Genomic DNA, 15,653 nt, shown 5'->3' on the forward strand with positions numbered 1-15,653 from the left:
ACACCAGCTCCTGAAATATTTAATCTATTAATCATTTTATCATGTTTTATTTCTTTGTGTCTCTTCCAGACCTGATCCACTGCACCAATGAGCTGAATGTCAGCATCCCCCACCTGGCAGACACACTGCTGGAGCGCACAGCCAGTAACAGCTGGATAGTGGTTTTCAAAGCGCTCATCACCACACACCACCTCATGATGTACGGCAACGAGGTGAGCTACACGCACCGACGTATGGAGGCCCCGGGGGGGACATTCATCTCTAATGTCACAAAAGCAAAACAACAAAACATTAGAAGCGATTACAAGCATGTTCACTCAGGTCTCCCATTCAAACAAGCTGCAGATGTGAGGCCAAGAAACTACTCTGTTAAACATATGAATAAGATGTAGAAAAAGCAATTTACATGAGACATTAAAGTGTGTTTCCAGGTCTTGAGGAGTACTACTGCACATGTGAGAAAAGTAGTAGTAGTAGTGCATGTAATCTGATAAAATGTCCTCCAGTGATGTCACTCAGTGGCTACGTTGCATTGTGGGTAATGCAGGTACCAGGTTTTGAGAAGGAAGAAGAATGTGTGGAATAAAAAAAAAGCTGATATCTCCGTCTGCTGTGTCGATTTTGATCATTTGCTTTTAAAGAGTTGTTCCGACTTGAGGAGGCATTCACTTGAATTTTCCCAGTCGGAAAAACAGCATATGAAAGAACAGGTAATCATTAATATATGAGGAAAAAGACAAAGACAGGAAGTGGAAAGTAAAATATGACACACATGGATATAATCTACAAAATCAACCAATCGAACCATGACACTGAAATAACCATCTATGCCTGGATTTGTTGCCCTTATCTTATTTTATGCTGTAAATATAAGTTATCTGTAGGCAGCACCTTGAGTCCTGTGAACCTGCGATGGGAATTTTCCTCTATTTTAGGATGTAAAAGACTTTTATTGACTGAATGAATCATCTAGTAATCGGAAAAACAATTAAGAGATTGTCCAGGCCCTAATGTAATAATCCTTGGAGTCATCAAAAGGATGAAGCATGGACATTTCCCGTACGATCTAATGCTCTCTGCTGATGTTTGCCAATCGCGAGCTCAGGTCCTTGACATTTCTACTCGCCAAACACTCTCCAACTCCTGCAGCGAGTTTCTTTGAAAGTGTATCTTCCTTGTGTCCAACAAGGACTGATGAGGGATCCGGCTGACATTTACGTGAGAAATCAACTCCCTACACCGCTCGCACCGCAAGATCAACAACCAAAACATCAAACATGTTCAATGATGAGTGTCTCAGACTAGAAAGTGAGGTCGTGGCTCTTACAAAGCTTGACATGATGTTTAGAAGGTTTGCCTTTAGCTGAGCAGAAGAGCTGTGAGGATTAAAGCACCTTTACTTCCTTAATGTGATGTATTTCCTGATAAAGCAGGAGGCTGGAATGGGATCGTTGTAAACTGTAAACCAATGAGATGTCTTTTAAAGAGAGAAAGGCAGTAGGGGAATATTTTAAACAGTTTTATTGCTCGTTTTTTTTGTTTATGTTTGTGCAAGATGAGCCAAAACTTGCCTGGAGTCAGCGCTCGATAGTAAAATAGGCTCCAACCTGGCAACCAGGACCAATGCTGACCCAAAATGAAACGTAAAGTCAGAGGAAAATACCTTTTTTTTTTGGGGTTTCATAGCATTTTTCACCTGCTGCATTATCAGCGTTGGACATTTGATTTTCTGCATGTGATCTGCTATTTTACTGGCGAGCTTTCAGCCACCACACTCAAAGCAAACACCTGTTTAAAATGAACTCTTCACTGCTATTGTGTCAGTGTGGACATGACGGAGTATTGTCAGGCAACACCATCAGATAACTCACTAACTCTTTCCTCTTCTCCTTTTTTTCCCCCGTCAGAGATTGATGCAGTACCTTGCCTCCAGAAACACGCTCTTCAACCTCAACAACTTCCTAGATAAGGCTGCACTACAAGGTGATTTAATGCCATTTGGCTGTTTGTAAACTCAGCAGTGCTGTACGTCCAAGAAAATGACTTTATGTCCGACTCTCCCCGGCTCTGTAGCGCTATCAATAAGCCGATTTCAAAGGAAAGCCGCAGTCCAGGATGAAAAGCTACAGACAAATGTGCCGTTTGTAGATAAAAGAAAATAAAAGAAGCTGCTGCGTGTTGTTGTTGAATATGAAAACAAATGTTCAGAGGCTTGTAATTAAATGTATTCAAAAGCAAAAATAAGTAAGTGTGAAGGTAAGATGGTTTAACAGATTGCTTATGCAGAAGTTAGTCCATTTCATATGAAAGGGATTATGGTTTCTTAACCTGGTTTGAAAATAGGCCAATCGGTGATCAGTCTCTAACTGCGGCGCCCCCTCTCTGTCCCCCAGGGTATAACATGTCAACCTTCATCAGACGCTACAGCCGCTACCTGAATGAAAAAGCCATGTCATACAGACTAGCAGCAGTGGACTTCACCAAGATGAAGCGAGGGTAACATACTCACACCCGACACTGACGTGTTACATATATATGGAGCAGCATTATGAGCCTTTTTGAGCAAAAAGGATGTGATTACAGAGCAAATACATTTTCTATTTTTCCTTTAAGGTGCAATATGTGAGAGTTTTAGTTGAAAACAACCAAAGTTTTGATGTTATGACTTATAAGTATTGTTGCAAAGATATTTACTTTACTTAGCATGCTAGCCAGCTAGCCCCGGTGTAAAAACCAACACTCCCCTGATGCTCTGAGCTCCCAGTCCAACCACTAGCTGCATGGCTAACCGAGCTAAACTAGCTAATGGCAGCTTTCTGGACGCCCATCTTCTTTTTGTAAATCCTATTTTTGGCCTGTTTAGTTGCTTTATTAGACAGGACGGTAGATGATGACATACATAAAAGGCCCACAAGTCAGATTTTGATCCTGGGCAGCTGTGGCGAGGACACAGCCCTTGTACATGGGGCCTCTTTCAATTGAGCTACCAGGTGTTCCCTGCACTCCCACCTTCAACGTCCAAATCAAACTCCTCCCAACAATATGTACGGCCTGCCTTTTCTATTTTGCTTAGAAACACATCACTATAAAGAAGCTAGATACTCTTTATCTTTAATTGTTAATAAACTTTAAAGTTTATTAACAATTTAGCTAACACTAGCCACAATAAGCTACCAGAACAAATAAAGCTGCAGCAGCAAACCCTCTGTTTGTGTGTATTTATTTGCTCATATTTTCACCTCCATTCATGTATAGGAGGAGGAATGTGTTTACTCTCTCTTTCGATATGAACACAGTCGACCTTTAAAATGTGTTTCTTGTTGCTAATCCAGACCGAGAGTCTGTGTTATCCGACTCTGAAGGATCTCCTCACACACAAACACACCTCAGTCTGCAGGTCTGACAAGTCCTGTGTGTGTGTTGCATGCGTGTTTGTGTGCATGTCTTCTTGTTTGTTACCAGGGCTGAGGGTGTGATGCGCACCATGAACACAGAAAAGCTGATTAAGACTCTGCCCACCATTCAGAACCAGCTGGACGCACTGCTGGATTTCCAGGTAAACATCCGGCTAGAGGACACAGGACGTTTATAAAAAAAAGAAAAGTGCAGCAGTCGCTGTGATATCTCGATCCAATCTCACCGTTTTTCTTTCTTCATTTCCCTCAGCCTAACTCTAACGAGCTGACCAACGGAGTGATCAACACAGCGTTCATGTTGCTGTTTAAAGACTCCATACGGCTGTTTGCTGCTTACAACGAGGGAGTCATCAACATGCTGGGTAAACCTCACGCACAACAGATCACAACGGGAGTTAATCTCCATTGATTACATTTTGTGTTTATTCAGTAATCTGCCTCTGATGTCGAGATCACAAGACTGCGAGTCCACTCAATCTGTCTTTAAGGGAAAATCAATGTTTCCTCCGACTGTCTCTCAAAGTCCAATTAAAGACTATAAATATCTCCTTCTGTTCTTTCATTAATTATTAAGTCGGTGAGGAACAGAGACAGAGAAAAGACCCGCAGAGTTCATTAAATGATCAATTACTTAATTGACCTGATTGATTTGAGGATATAGTTTCTCTACGTAGAATGTATTTACAGATGTGCGGTCTTATCAGAACAAATCAGGACCAGATTGATTTTTTTAAAGGGGCAGTTCACCTCAAGTTCAAAAATACACGTTTTCTGTTGCCTGCAGTTATTCATCTAGATGAATTATAAATGTAATGGAGCTAGATGGTGCTCAATAAGTCGTGACAAAAAAAAATACCAAGGCACAACTTCTCTTACTAGTAAAAGTAAGAAAGTACAGGCTCTGAAATGTACCAACCGTATCGCGGCGCAGAAGGAAGCGTGCGTCTACTCTCCCTCATTTTATGCTTGTTCTCATGGTGATTCTGGTCTTCTGATACGCAGAGAAATACTTTGACATGAAGAAGAACCAGTGCAAAGAAGCTCTGGAGATCTACAAGACGTTCCTCAACAGGATGACCAAACTGTCCGAGTTCCTCAAAGTGGCGGAGGTAACGTCCGTTTGTCCCGCCGCTCCTCCGCAGAGAGGGCGAGAATATCTGTCTGGAGCGAATCTCGACGGTCCTCTCTCCTATAATCATAATCTCCACGTTCTTCTTCTATCATTTAACTGATAAATAAACTGTAGAGAAAATAATCCACTGTAACCTGTTGAGATTCGCTCCGGACTTCTGTCGCCTGTCGGATCTGATTTACGGTCGACATTTCTGAACCTAAACCCGACCGTAGATCAGCGTCCAGAGGCTTTCTTCTCCTTAATCTTCCAAGTCTTTTTTTTTTTTTTTGCCTCTAGATTTCCTCCTGTTTCTGTCCTTCTCTTGCCCTGACCTGGGGAGGGGGTTACTCGAAAAAACACTGATTAATGGCCTATCAGAGAGCCACTCATGTAGAGCTTCCAGTTGAGGGACCCCTCGCGTGCTGCCTGTTTCACATGCCTGCACTGCATGCCCAAGCAAGCTCTTTCTCTATCACTATCTCTGTCTCCTCTTCTTTTATTTCCTCCCTTTTCTTAAAAAAAAGAAGACATTTTTCTTTACAACGGCTGTTATCCAATTAACAGTTGCAGCCCTCGCTAGGCTTCACAGTGAATATAAACAGTCTGACCCTCTGTAGACTGCGTAGCATCCATCTTCAAAGGCTTTTCTCTCTGCTTGGTTTCGTTCCCATTTGGAAGAAGGTTTGGGGTGAAGCCGCTCGATCCAAAGAAAACACAAAAAAAAAAAAAAACAACAACAGACTAACGTTGACTTTAAGGACCCATTCATTTTACCTGTCTAACAAAATGTGTGTTTGTCTGTTTGTGTTGTCATCTGTGTCCCTCCCTTGTCCGTCTGTTCAAAGTCAACATTAGTTGAGTGTCTCTCCTTTTTTGGATGTGTCTTACCTCGCAGTCACGTGACCTGTTGTCTGCCCTCTCTGCCCCTGCCTGTTCGATCAGTCGGTGTGCTCGGCATTCATTTCAAACCTCCAGATCTCAGTGTGTGTGTGCGTGTACTTATAAGTGTGTGTGTACATATACTGTGTATATATAGGTGTTTGTATGCGTGTGCATGCGCCCTCCTCCCCTCCTCCTCTGTTGTCTTTTATTTGTTTTCCTTTCCAGCCACTGCATGAAGTAATGAATGCTTGGGTTTGATTCTTCTTTCTCCCTCCTCCTCTTCCTCTTCCTCCTTCACACGCCTCTTCCCTTTTTTCTTTTTTACTCTGTTGGGTTTTTTGGTTTTACTCCTTGTTTTTGTTATTACATTTGGTTTATTTTTTATTTTGCCTCCCTCCTCCCTCCCCCCTACCCCTTCCCCTCCTTTTTTGTGACACAGCGAGTTGGGATAGATCAGGGCGACAGCCCCGATCTCACACAGGTCAGTCTACATCTCATCTCAATCAGTCAATCAACCAGTCAGTCAACCAGTATTTAAGATCCGTCAAGTCAATCCCATAATGCTTCATTCTAAACGCTCCCGTTCCCTACTCACCCTACAGACCTGCCCACACTGCAGCTGCCCCGTCCTCCTCCTCTCTTCTTCACTCTCCTTAACTCCTTTGCCTTTTTCTCCTTTTTCTCTCTGGACAGAGTCTAGAATAGAGAGGAAATGATCATTCATTTTTTTCCACAATTTCTAAGCATTAGTTGCTGCCAGTTCTCACTCACGACGCGCCAAATACGGCAGCCTGGTCGGTAGCCCTCGGCTTCAAAGTTTGACGCTGTGGTGACCCCTCTCGCATCAGTTTTAGGAGCGTCGCTCTAGTGCAGTAGTAAGATGAGCAAGAAAGTCAGGAGGTGGCTGGGGTGGTTGGGTGGGTTAATGACCCCTTTTCGACCAAGGTGGTTTAATGGGCTGCTTTGGAGCCAGTGCCTACTCTGGTTTCCAAGCAGATGCACTAGGACGCTTTTAGATCGGAAGTTGGGAAAATACCACCTTCTGACTTGCAGTTGAACACAGCATAAGACGCTTAGTGGTGCCCAATGTCTGTTTATAGCCTAACTTTAGCTTTTTACTTCTAGTGATTCAATTTACGCTTCGAAATCACAAAAGTGGTGTTCGTCTGTGCAGATTATCGTGTTCGTTCGCCACAGAACCTATTTTCTGCAATAATCCAAAATCCAATTCAAAAATCCTGTAGGCTTTTCGACGAGGGAACCAGGGCGACTTCCAGGTCTGCATTCAAACGTGTCATCCCTACAGCACTTTGCCAAGCCTTAACCAAGTAGTTGCAGAAACGTAACCAAACCTTCACCGTTTGACAAGGTTAATAACATACAGCACGTTTTATCTTATAACCGTAATTTTGGACATTGTCATTGACGAAAGAGGAGGAAGTGAAGGGTCATAAGGCCACTGACCAAGCTGCCGAATTTGACACGTTAGGAGTGAGACCGTGTTGCAGCCTAGTGCAGGATTTTCATTTTTTTCTTTTTATCTGACTCATTGTAGAACAAATTTTACTCTGAGGTTAGATTTTGAAAGCAGCATTTTTGTAGCCTCTTTTTTTTTGCATATTTCTATTTAAGCTGGGTTTAGCATCTGTCTGAATTTTTTTCCCCAGCAGTCTTTCCGGCATTTTCACAGTGTAAATATCAGGACTTGTCTCTTCATTCGAAGGCTTACCACACAAACAAGTCAGCACAGCTTTATGAAACAGGTTTTTGCCCATATAAGCAGTGTTCAAATCATTTTCCTGAAAAAAGGTCATGTCCCTTTGCATTAGCTGTGGGGAGAGCAGCGAATGGTTTTTATTAAGTAGGTTTCTGCAAATATGACTTGGATAGGTGCACATAATGTCATCATAAGCACTGCACATCATGCTCAAAGGCCCTAAATCAAGCTTATCCTTTTAAGTGGACTCATAATTGGATGTTTACAATGTGACAAATCTGGTAACAAACTGAAAATAGCTGCCTTTTTAAAATTAGAGGCGTGTTTGTAGTGCTTATGAAGACCTTATACGCCCTTATTCAACAACATAGTGACCCATGCCTTATACTGAGCTCTAGATATGTGTCTGTTTTACTTTGAAACTTTTAGCATATTCTAGATTTCTCTGAAGAAGGATATCCAGAATTCGCATTTTACTCTCTTTCCCCCTTAAAATAAGTATATGAGAAATCTTTTCTTTGCTTGTTGTGTTTGCATTGTGTTCTCTGGTGCTGAAATGTAAGGTTCTCGGTGAAGACCGTGGTATCACATGTGGTCAAAATGAACCCATTCATCCATTTTGTTTTCCGGTAAAGAGTGCTGGCCAGCTGCTCGATGTGTATACCTGGTTTCTCACCAGACGTTTACATTTCACTGAGTTAACCTCTTTGGCTTCCAGTGGGATAAAAATGTTCTGGCTCTATCGTTTTAGTTGCTGCCTGATTTCCGGATAAAATCAAATGAAAACAAAACAACAACGTGAATTTGACTTCTAACCTAAGTGGAAGCCACGAGTTAACTCTTGATTTTAGGACTGTGATTTTCTTTATGCGTATGCGTGTGTCAAGTGTGTGTGTTAACGAGAGCGTTTGTGCACTGCTGGCCTCTGCATGGGCACATTAGACGGTTCAGAGACGTGTTTGTTGTGTTTCTACTCCGGAGCCCTGCAGCGACGACGCTCTGCTCTGTCCTGACCTGTTAGTCCCACTGCGGACTCGCTTGCATGATCCAAGGCTGATGTGTGCATGCTGGTCAACCAAACCTGATGAAACCAAATGCAAAATAATAATAATAATAAAAAAGAACAAAGAGCTGTCGTAGAGTAGATAACGAATCTGAGGATGATGTCTTAAATTTGCTGCTGCTTTGTGTGTGCGCGAATGTGAGCGAGTGAGATCGAATGAGGAGGTGAGGCGATGGGTGTGTGTGTGAGAGAGAGAGCAGTGTGTCCCATTTTGTCCACTTGGCTGTGGTGCTAATGTTACCCCATCAACACCTCCCTGCCCCCCGTTTACCCTTCCTCAGGCTCCCAGCTCTCTCCTGGAGGCTCTGGAGCAGCATCTAGCCTCTCTGGAGGGCAGGAAGCTCAAGGACCTCTCCACCGCCAGCAGGTACGGTCAGATCACAGAGAAGCTACTCAGTACTAGTTATTAGTACTACTGTTATAAAATCTTGAGATAAATGTGAACATTTCTTATAACTGAAAAGAGACAGTGGACGAGTACTTTCATTATATATTTTAGAATATTTATTTGTAATTTTATTTTTATGTAATTTCTATCTCACATTTGATATTTATTTAAACATTATTACATTTGAAATGGTAGAAAAACATGGTTTTGGTTTTTCTATAGATGACTGTGGGGACAAGTAGTGCTGTGGTGCTTGGAATGTTAAATAATTGATTAAAAATCAAATATTGGCATCCCGTGAGGGAGTAATTGTTCAAATAACCTATTGTTTTATTATAAAATATGAAAAAAAAGTATTTTCTTTAGGTGTAATTTTTGTATAAAAAGGTAAGGGACAGAAAAATGGACATAAAATGACCCTTCTGTGAGATGTGTTGTATTTTATTGTTCAGAGCCACACTGTTAAACCACATGTTGATGTCTGTTTGAAGTTAAAAGCTTTATTACGCAAAGTTGTTTTGACCCAGACTTGTTGCTGAACCAGTACATTCTTGAAAACCATGAAAATATTGCTAATAATGCTAATAAATAACAGTTCTAACTAATCTAGGTCCCTCTTTGAGAACGGTTACAGCCTAATACCATCATTTAATACATGTGGGCAAAAAGTGTATATACAGTATGTGAATTAAGTAAGGGATAATACCCGACGAGGTGTCCATTATCAGGAATTAATAGACGACGTGGAGGCCTGAATAACTAGCACTGCTTGAAAACTCTTAAGCCACGCTAGTAACGTTGCTTTGGGGATTGCAGTGTAAGTCGGTCAGCCCGCCATTCTTAAATATCTCAAGAACTACTTGATGGATTGCCGTGAAATTAAATACAGACAGTCATGGTCCCCAGAGGAAGAACCCTGATAGATTTCATTATCTTCAGACCTTTCATGTATTGCGTCGTCTAATTAAACTCTCAGCTCGTCCAATACTTTTCTTCCGGTACTCTTCTTTGCTCTGAGTATAACATCCACACGGAGGCTGTAAATTTATAGCCTTGTTTAAATAAAGTTGGGTATATAAAGCGCAACTCAATAAAATGAGCAAAGACAAGCAAAACAAAGCAATATCACCGCTGTGTAAATTCTGCAGGCTTTGCAAAAAATCTGTGTTTGTGTGTGTCTCGCCCTCAGATCCAGCACCTTGTCCAGTGCAGTGTCCTCTCTCTCCAGCACTGGGATCTCTCTCAGCCGTATGGACGACAAGACGGACGACAACAGACTGCAGCAACACAAGGCGAGACATTTGCAAGACAATTATTAAACTCACATACACTTATAAATGGGCTTAGAAAGCCACAACTGTACACCGAACAATGCCGTGCTTAATGAAACCACAATATGATCACCGCCAGCGCACAAACCCTTTTCACAAAATAGCTGTTTCTTGCTTTTATGTGGTGAAGGCGCACTGAAATCGCTTTAGCTCGCGTGGACCGTGAACGAAACTGTGCGTCAAAGTCTTTTTGTCCTCCGCGCTGTTGTTGAAGTTGAATGGACAAGTGCATTAATCCTGCACTACAGTGAAATACACTGTCTGTTCCTGGCTGCTGGCCCGTAGCCTACACAGATGCACCCGGAATGAAAATGAAGTCACAATCTGAAGATGCTCTGCGGTGGATTTTTCATTCAAATAACGGAGCATCCAGGACAAATCAATAGAAATATCTATAATGCAGAGAACACTGTCTCCGGCATAATAACACATTTTCTGGCATTGATTCGATGCCTTGAAATCCTCTCTTTTTTGAATTTGTGGAACTGTTTATTCTCAGATGTTGTGTGGCCATCTTTGTGTTGTTATTGTTATGGGCTGGGCTGCATAACACTTAAATAAACAAACCAATCAATCAATAAATCAATCGATATAATGCCTCGGGCCTCGTTGCCAGTAGTGGGCCCAGACCGATCAGAAAGGTGAGGAGAGGAGGTTAGCCCCATTCATGTGCGCTGCAGGGCTCTTTGCAAACCACGGTAATGTAAAATTGATCGATGCTTCCCATGCAGGAGGATGGTCACAAAGTGATCGACATTCAGACGCCCAATGTGTCGCCCAGCACCCAGTCCGTGGGCAGTGCCAACAGCAGCGGAGGGGCGACGGATCTCTTCTCCAACTCACCCATCGTACCAGTCAACAACCAGTGAGTGCATGTCACAGAAAGACTCTTCTAACCTGCAGTATCACAGTTCAACCGTTTTCTGTTTTGTCTACGAACTTCTGGCCATCGGTTTGCCCCAGTTCTGCAACAAGAGGCCTTTTGACTGGCTGTCGTTATAAATTAGAGTTTTTAAAAAAACGATCTTTTCTGGTTACGTAAATACAAAATGAGAAACAAACATCTCCTCTTCCCGTTTTGCTTCCTGCAGTGTGCCAAACCTGACCAGTGAGCTGTTCACCCTGCAGCCTAACTTCACCCCCATCCAGACCACACACACTGTGCCCAACAATAACAATGCCTGGGGAGGTAGGCCGGCATACACAAACAAACACACGCACACACGCGGATAATCATACAAACATACAACGGAGCGTGCAAATAAATGCCCACTCACACACACACACACTGCTCAGAGCTGGATACGCTGTGACAGTGATGCCCGGTTGCTTCATGCTCCTGACTCATTTCCCCCCCTCTTTTTTCCTTTCGCGTTACCATGGTAACCTTTGGACGTCAGGTGACCTGCTAAAGCCAGCCCCGCCCACTCAAATTCACAGCCCTGGAGTCCCGTTGCACTCTGGGAAAATGCTGCCCAATGATTTGGACTCTTCATTAGCCAACCTCGTTGGCAGTGAGTATCTCTCTCCAAATATTCAGCCATTGCTTCCATTTTGTTTGTCTTTGCTGTTGTTGTGTTGCTTCCTTTCAGCTGATGTTTTGTTTTCTTTCCATCTCTCAGACCTGCAGTTCGGGGGGACGCAAGCTAAAAAGTGAGTGGGTTTCTCCTGACATCTTAAACGTGGCCACAAGCAAATGACTCAGCTGTCTATGCAGCTTTATCACTGTTGACACTCTCGTATGACTCATTTTGATATTTTTGCATAATCTGTGCATCTGTAAATGCTGTGTGTGCATCAGGCCGGAGCTCCAGTGGAGTCAGCTGGTAGAGAAGAAGCCAACAGGAGGAAGTGGCTGGCAGTCGAAGACGATGTGCACCAGCACCAACTGGACTCACACCACCCATCCCATGGCACCTGCACCCATGCCCGTCCCTCAGATGGTAACTCGGAAGCCACACTCACGTTGATGTCAAGTTTTACGCACGATAACATGTTTTCTACAAAGCTCGCACACACCTGGAGTCCGCTCACACAGGCGTTTTCGGTTACGGTGCCTGATTAGACCTCTGCTCAGGACAGAATGGGCGCATACAGAGGCTGACTGACTGCTTAATTTGTAAATTAGGAGCTCCCAGAACACAGAGAGGCTGAAGTTCACGGGGAGGTCAGGGTGAGAGAAAAACACACCAAAAATATGCAGTGCCTGGAGCAGACAACGCCTCGGTGCTCGCTGTTGAAACTGAACAAAGCTAAAACTGTCATCACAAATTAAGCGTCAGAGAATTTACATTTATTAACCAGAGCAGTCATAACAATCGCTCAAAATCAGCATGGAAAAAGGTGGTTATGGTTCATGCGCTCTCTCGTTACCTGTCCCTACGTTCCTCTCGTGTTCCTTCTGTCCGTGGCCACAAATAGCAGCCGCCTAAGAAACTGATCTAATAATCCTAATTTAGCCAAACTCATTTAACCATTACACAGCACCAACATAATCATATCCCAAAATATTTAGACACTGAGAAGCATTGAACCACATGCGTGCACAAAACTCCGACCGGCCTGACTGTTCAGTCAGATTCAAAATACATTCAAATGGGGGAAAGCAAACATTTTTACAAGTAACTTAAATGGGAAATTAAAGAACAACAGAATAGATGGCATTAAAATGTATTTACAAAGGCGGTGCCGGTCCACATCTGTAAGCTCCTGGATTCTGTTCTGGGAGGATCCGGCACAAATGAATCCCTGCAGCTCAGTCATTTTCCTAGTTAGTTATGAGCAGGACAATTAAATACCATTATCATTGGGCGCACAGTGCTGATTTGCACCCGTCTGGTGTGACTTTCACTCCACTGCAGTTCAGCAAACACACAAAAAACTGCTGTGTAGATTCACCGCGTACACACAAAGACAGACGTATGAGTGCATGTTCTGTTCATCAGCCTTACAAAGCTTTCTTTGTGGAAACGGGCGCACATGCACAAGCTTTCCATTTCCAAAACTATCCATAAATTGATGTAGAAAGGGCCTTAAAAATCCGTTTGCATGTCAATGCCTGTGCCCGCTCCACCACTCGTTAGACCCGAGGTTCTCCAACAGCATCAGAACAGCTGTCGATACCGCGGCTGTGGTTATTTATGGACTCTGCACATGTACCTGTAAACCATCGTCACGGTGATGTCTCAATCATCATTATTTAAACTTCAGAAGGATGATCAGTGATTGATCGTTAAGCTCATATTGAAACAGACTTTACAAAGTGCTTCGCTTTCATGATTAAAAGATGAGAACATTAACAGGGAAGTCATGATTCTGATGTAAACGAGAAGAACGATATAATTCAGCGCTCATAAAATAATTTAAAAATCTTATAAATCCACCTCTGAGTGACATTTTATGAGCACATTTCACACCGGCTTGTTGTGGTGGAATCCAAAAGCAAAGGGCACTGCAGCGTCTCTGCCGACACTTAAAAGCTGTGAAAGATGAAATTAAAGTTTACCACAGCGTCTCCACGACGTGCCTCGGTTCGATCGTCAGCCTCATTTGCCACCTGCGCTCTTTTTAAGTGGGTTTCACTGCCTTTGCTGCTGTCTGACAAGACACACGCCAGTATGGCCAAACAAATACCAACCACCAGTTTATTATTAGTTCAGTGACATCACGTTATCCCCAGTTCACCTTCAACATGACCGGAGGTTTAATTAGCCAGAGTGATTAAAAACACCTGTGCGATGTGGTTGAGCTTTAAAGTTTAGATTAATAAACCTTTGAGTCCCCGAAGTCACTGAACATCAGGTCTACATCTTATTGTCATGTTGAGCTGCAGATAATGATTGATTTTGTTATTGATGAATGAGACGATTAGATTAATTTACTGATTAATCAGCTGGTCCACTGTTTACTGTTTAATGAACTACCTCTATAATCTTCAGCTTACTGTTTTACGCCATTTTCTGCTAATGTTAGCAGCTGCTGTAGCACTTCAGCGGTGCTGCTTAAAGCAACATTATGCAGGAATCTAGGCCCTAACTACAAGCAAAACTCATTACGTCATAACAATGTTATGTTTTGAGTAAACATGTGTGTAACGCTGTGATCCTACCCTCTCGCTGAAGTTACATAGTGCAGAAACAAGTGATGGGGGGCCGAGGGGGCCATTCACCCTGTTACAAGACACTGTACCATCAACATGATTTTAAAGCTGATAGTTTAAGGTGAAAAGTTACATAATGTTGCTTTAAGTGGCCAATAACACTCATGCTGGATTCACTGATGTCAAACTCGAAATATTCTCCTCCGGTTCCACACTTGTCTTTGCGACAGTTCCCATTTGGAGCCACGTTTGTTGTGTGTTTGAACCTTTCACTTTGCCTCCGCTTACCGTCTTTGCCATCACAGTTTGAGTTTAGCACATAACTAATCACGGATGACATTATCACGCGCAACGTGCATGAAGTTGACTACGTACAGTAGCAGGCTGAAACAAAAAAATATTACTATTATAGCTTATTTTGATATTCTGCTGTATTTTGCTTGTATATTGTTTTTAAATTTACTCATTTTGTTTCAAGGCCAAGTTATCATCTTCAGATTTCTTGTTTTGACAGAGAACAAAAGTTTATGATGACAATGATAAATAAAATAGAGAAAAGCAGAAAAGTCCAATTGGCAGATTTGGCAGTTTTTTGGTTTAAAAAATGACCAACAGGATTGATCGATTATCAGAACCGCTGCAGATTAATCTTCTCACTATCGGCTGAATGTTGCCGCTCTAACGTCGTGATTTACTCCAGAAATCTTCTGGCAGCAACAAACTAACTACAGCAAAATCAACTTAACATTAACGTCTCCGTGTAAAAAAAAAAGATCTGGACTACTCTAGCAGAAATCTGGTAATGTGCATTCATTTTGGTGTCATCCATCACTTTGTCAGGAGTCAGTTCCTCTTAATGATACGATATCTCATTCTGGAGTGAAACTCATCAAACATACCTGTCGGCCAAATGTAACTTTTTCTGCTGCATTCAGGGCTTTTGAAGGAGCTCCTCAATGTGTCCTTTTGTGCTGCACTCTAATTATCTCCACGTCTCTTCCATTCAATCTGGTCTCATCTTTTACATTTTCGACTGATTGACCTCTCAACTCAAACCGCTCGTTTATTCAGCAAATGGCTCGGAAAGCCGGCGGCACGGCCTGAATAGAAAGTAGAAGCGATGGCAACATGAGGAATGGGCAGAGGTCGGGTTTATCTTCTCTGCACAAGCGTGGCTGTTATTGTTGTAACTCTCTCTTTCTGTAACTCTCCACAGAATGGGATGATCTATACTGGCTATGTAAGTACTTTTATTCTCTTTCGATCCTCTTTTTGTACCTGATTTCATCCTCTCTGCTTTGATTTTTCAAAATCTTTATTTGTGCCACTTTTATTACCGGGCTGTTTGTATTGTATGATACATGAATCATCAGACGAAAGGGGAATTATTTTGCTTTGCCTTTGCATTGTTGTTTCATCCTTTTGTGGTTATTACAGGCTGCCAATCTGCCTCCTCCATTCATCTATGTTAAATGTTGCACCTCCTTTTGTTGCTGGGGATTTAGGTGTCTTCCTACATGCAAATTTTTAAGAAAGTCAAAACATTTCTGTCTGTTTGTTTGGGGAGCATCTTTGACAGGTTAGACACGAGACCGACAGTATCGGGATTATGTTTGCAATCAACTTTCAGTTTTAGATAAGAC

At 42.5% G+C, this 15,653-nt stretch overlaps 1 protein-coding gene across 2 annotated transcripts in view; it reads left to right on the forward strand.

The window, feature by feature from the left end:
* The window catches only part of LOC311269125 (phosphatidylinositol-binding clathrin assembly protein-like), a 30,487-nt gene that overhangs the window by 9,746 nt on the left and 5,088 nt on the right, over nucleotides 1-15,653 (forward strand). The window contains exons 2-16 of one of the 2 annotated variants that reach the window (XM_084373134.1): nucleotides 70-212; nucleotides 1,908-1,983; nucleotides 2,394-2,496; nucleotides 3,463-3,556; nucleotides 3,667-3,778; nucleotides 4,419-4,525; nucleotides 5,852-5,893; nucleotides 8,474-8,559; nucleotides 9,770-9,872; nucleotides 10,643-10,776; nucleotides 11,003-11,100; nucleotides 11,312-11,425; nucleotides 11,534-11,564; nucleotides 11,713-11,854; nucleotides 15,227-15,250. In XM_084373134.1, coding sequence (XP_084229260.1) covers nucleotides 70-212; nucleotides 1,908-1,983; nucleotides 2,394-2,496; nucleotides 3,463-3,556; nucleotides 3,667-3,778; nucleotides 4,419-4,525; nucleotides 5,852-5,893; nucleotides 8,474-8,559; nucleotides 9,770-9,872; nucleotides 10,643-10,776; nucleotides 11,003-11,100; nucleotides 11,312-11,425; nucleotides 11,534-11,564; nucleotides 11,713-11,854; nucleotides 15,227-15,250 — 1,409 coding nt within the window. The remainder of the gene's footprint in view (nucleotides 1-69; nucleotides 213-1,907; nucleotides 1,984-2,393; nucleotides 2,497-3,462; nucleotides 3,557-3,666; nucleotides 3,779-4,418; nucleotides 4,526-5,851; nucleotides 5,894-8,473; nucleotides 8,560-9,769; nucleotides 9,873-10,642; nucleotides 10,777-11,002; nucleotides 11,101-11,311; nucleotides 11,426-11,533; nucleotides 11,565-11,712; nucleotides 11,855-15,226; nucleotides 15,251-15,653) is intronic. The other variant, XM_084373135.1, reaches the window with a different exon arrangement.

The sequence above is a fragment of the Pagrus pagrus genome, assembly GCF_965226575.1.
Source record: "Pagrus pagrus genome assembly, chromosome: 14".
Lineage (NCBI taxonomy): Eukaryota > Metazoa > Chordata > Actinopteri > Spariformes > Sparidae > Pagrus > Pagrus pagrus.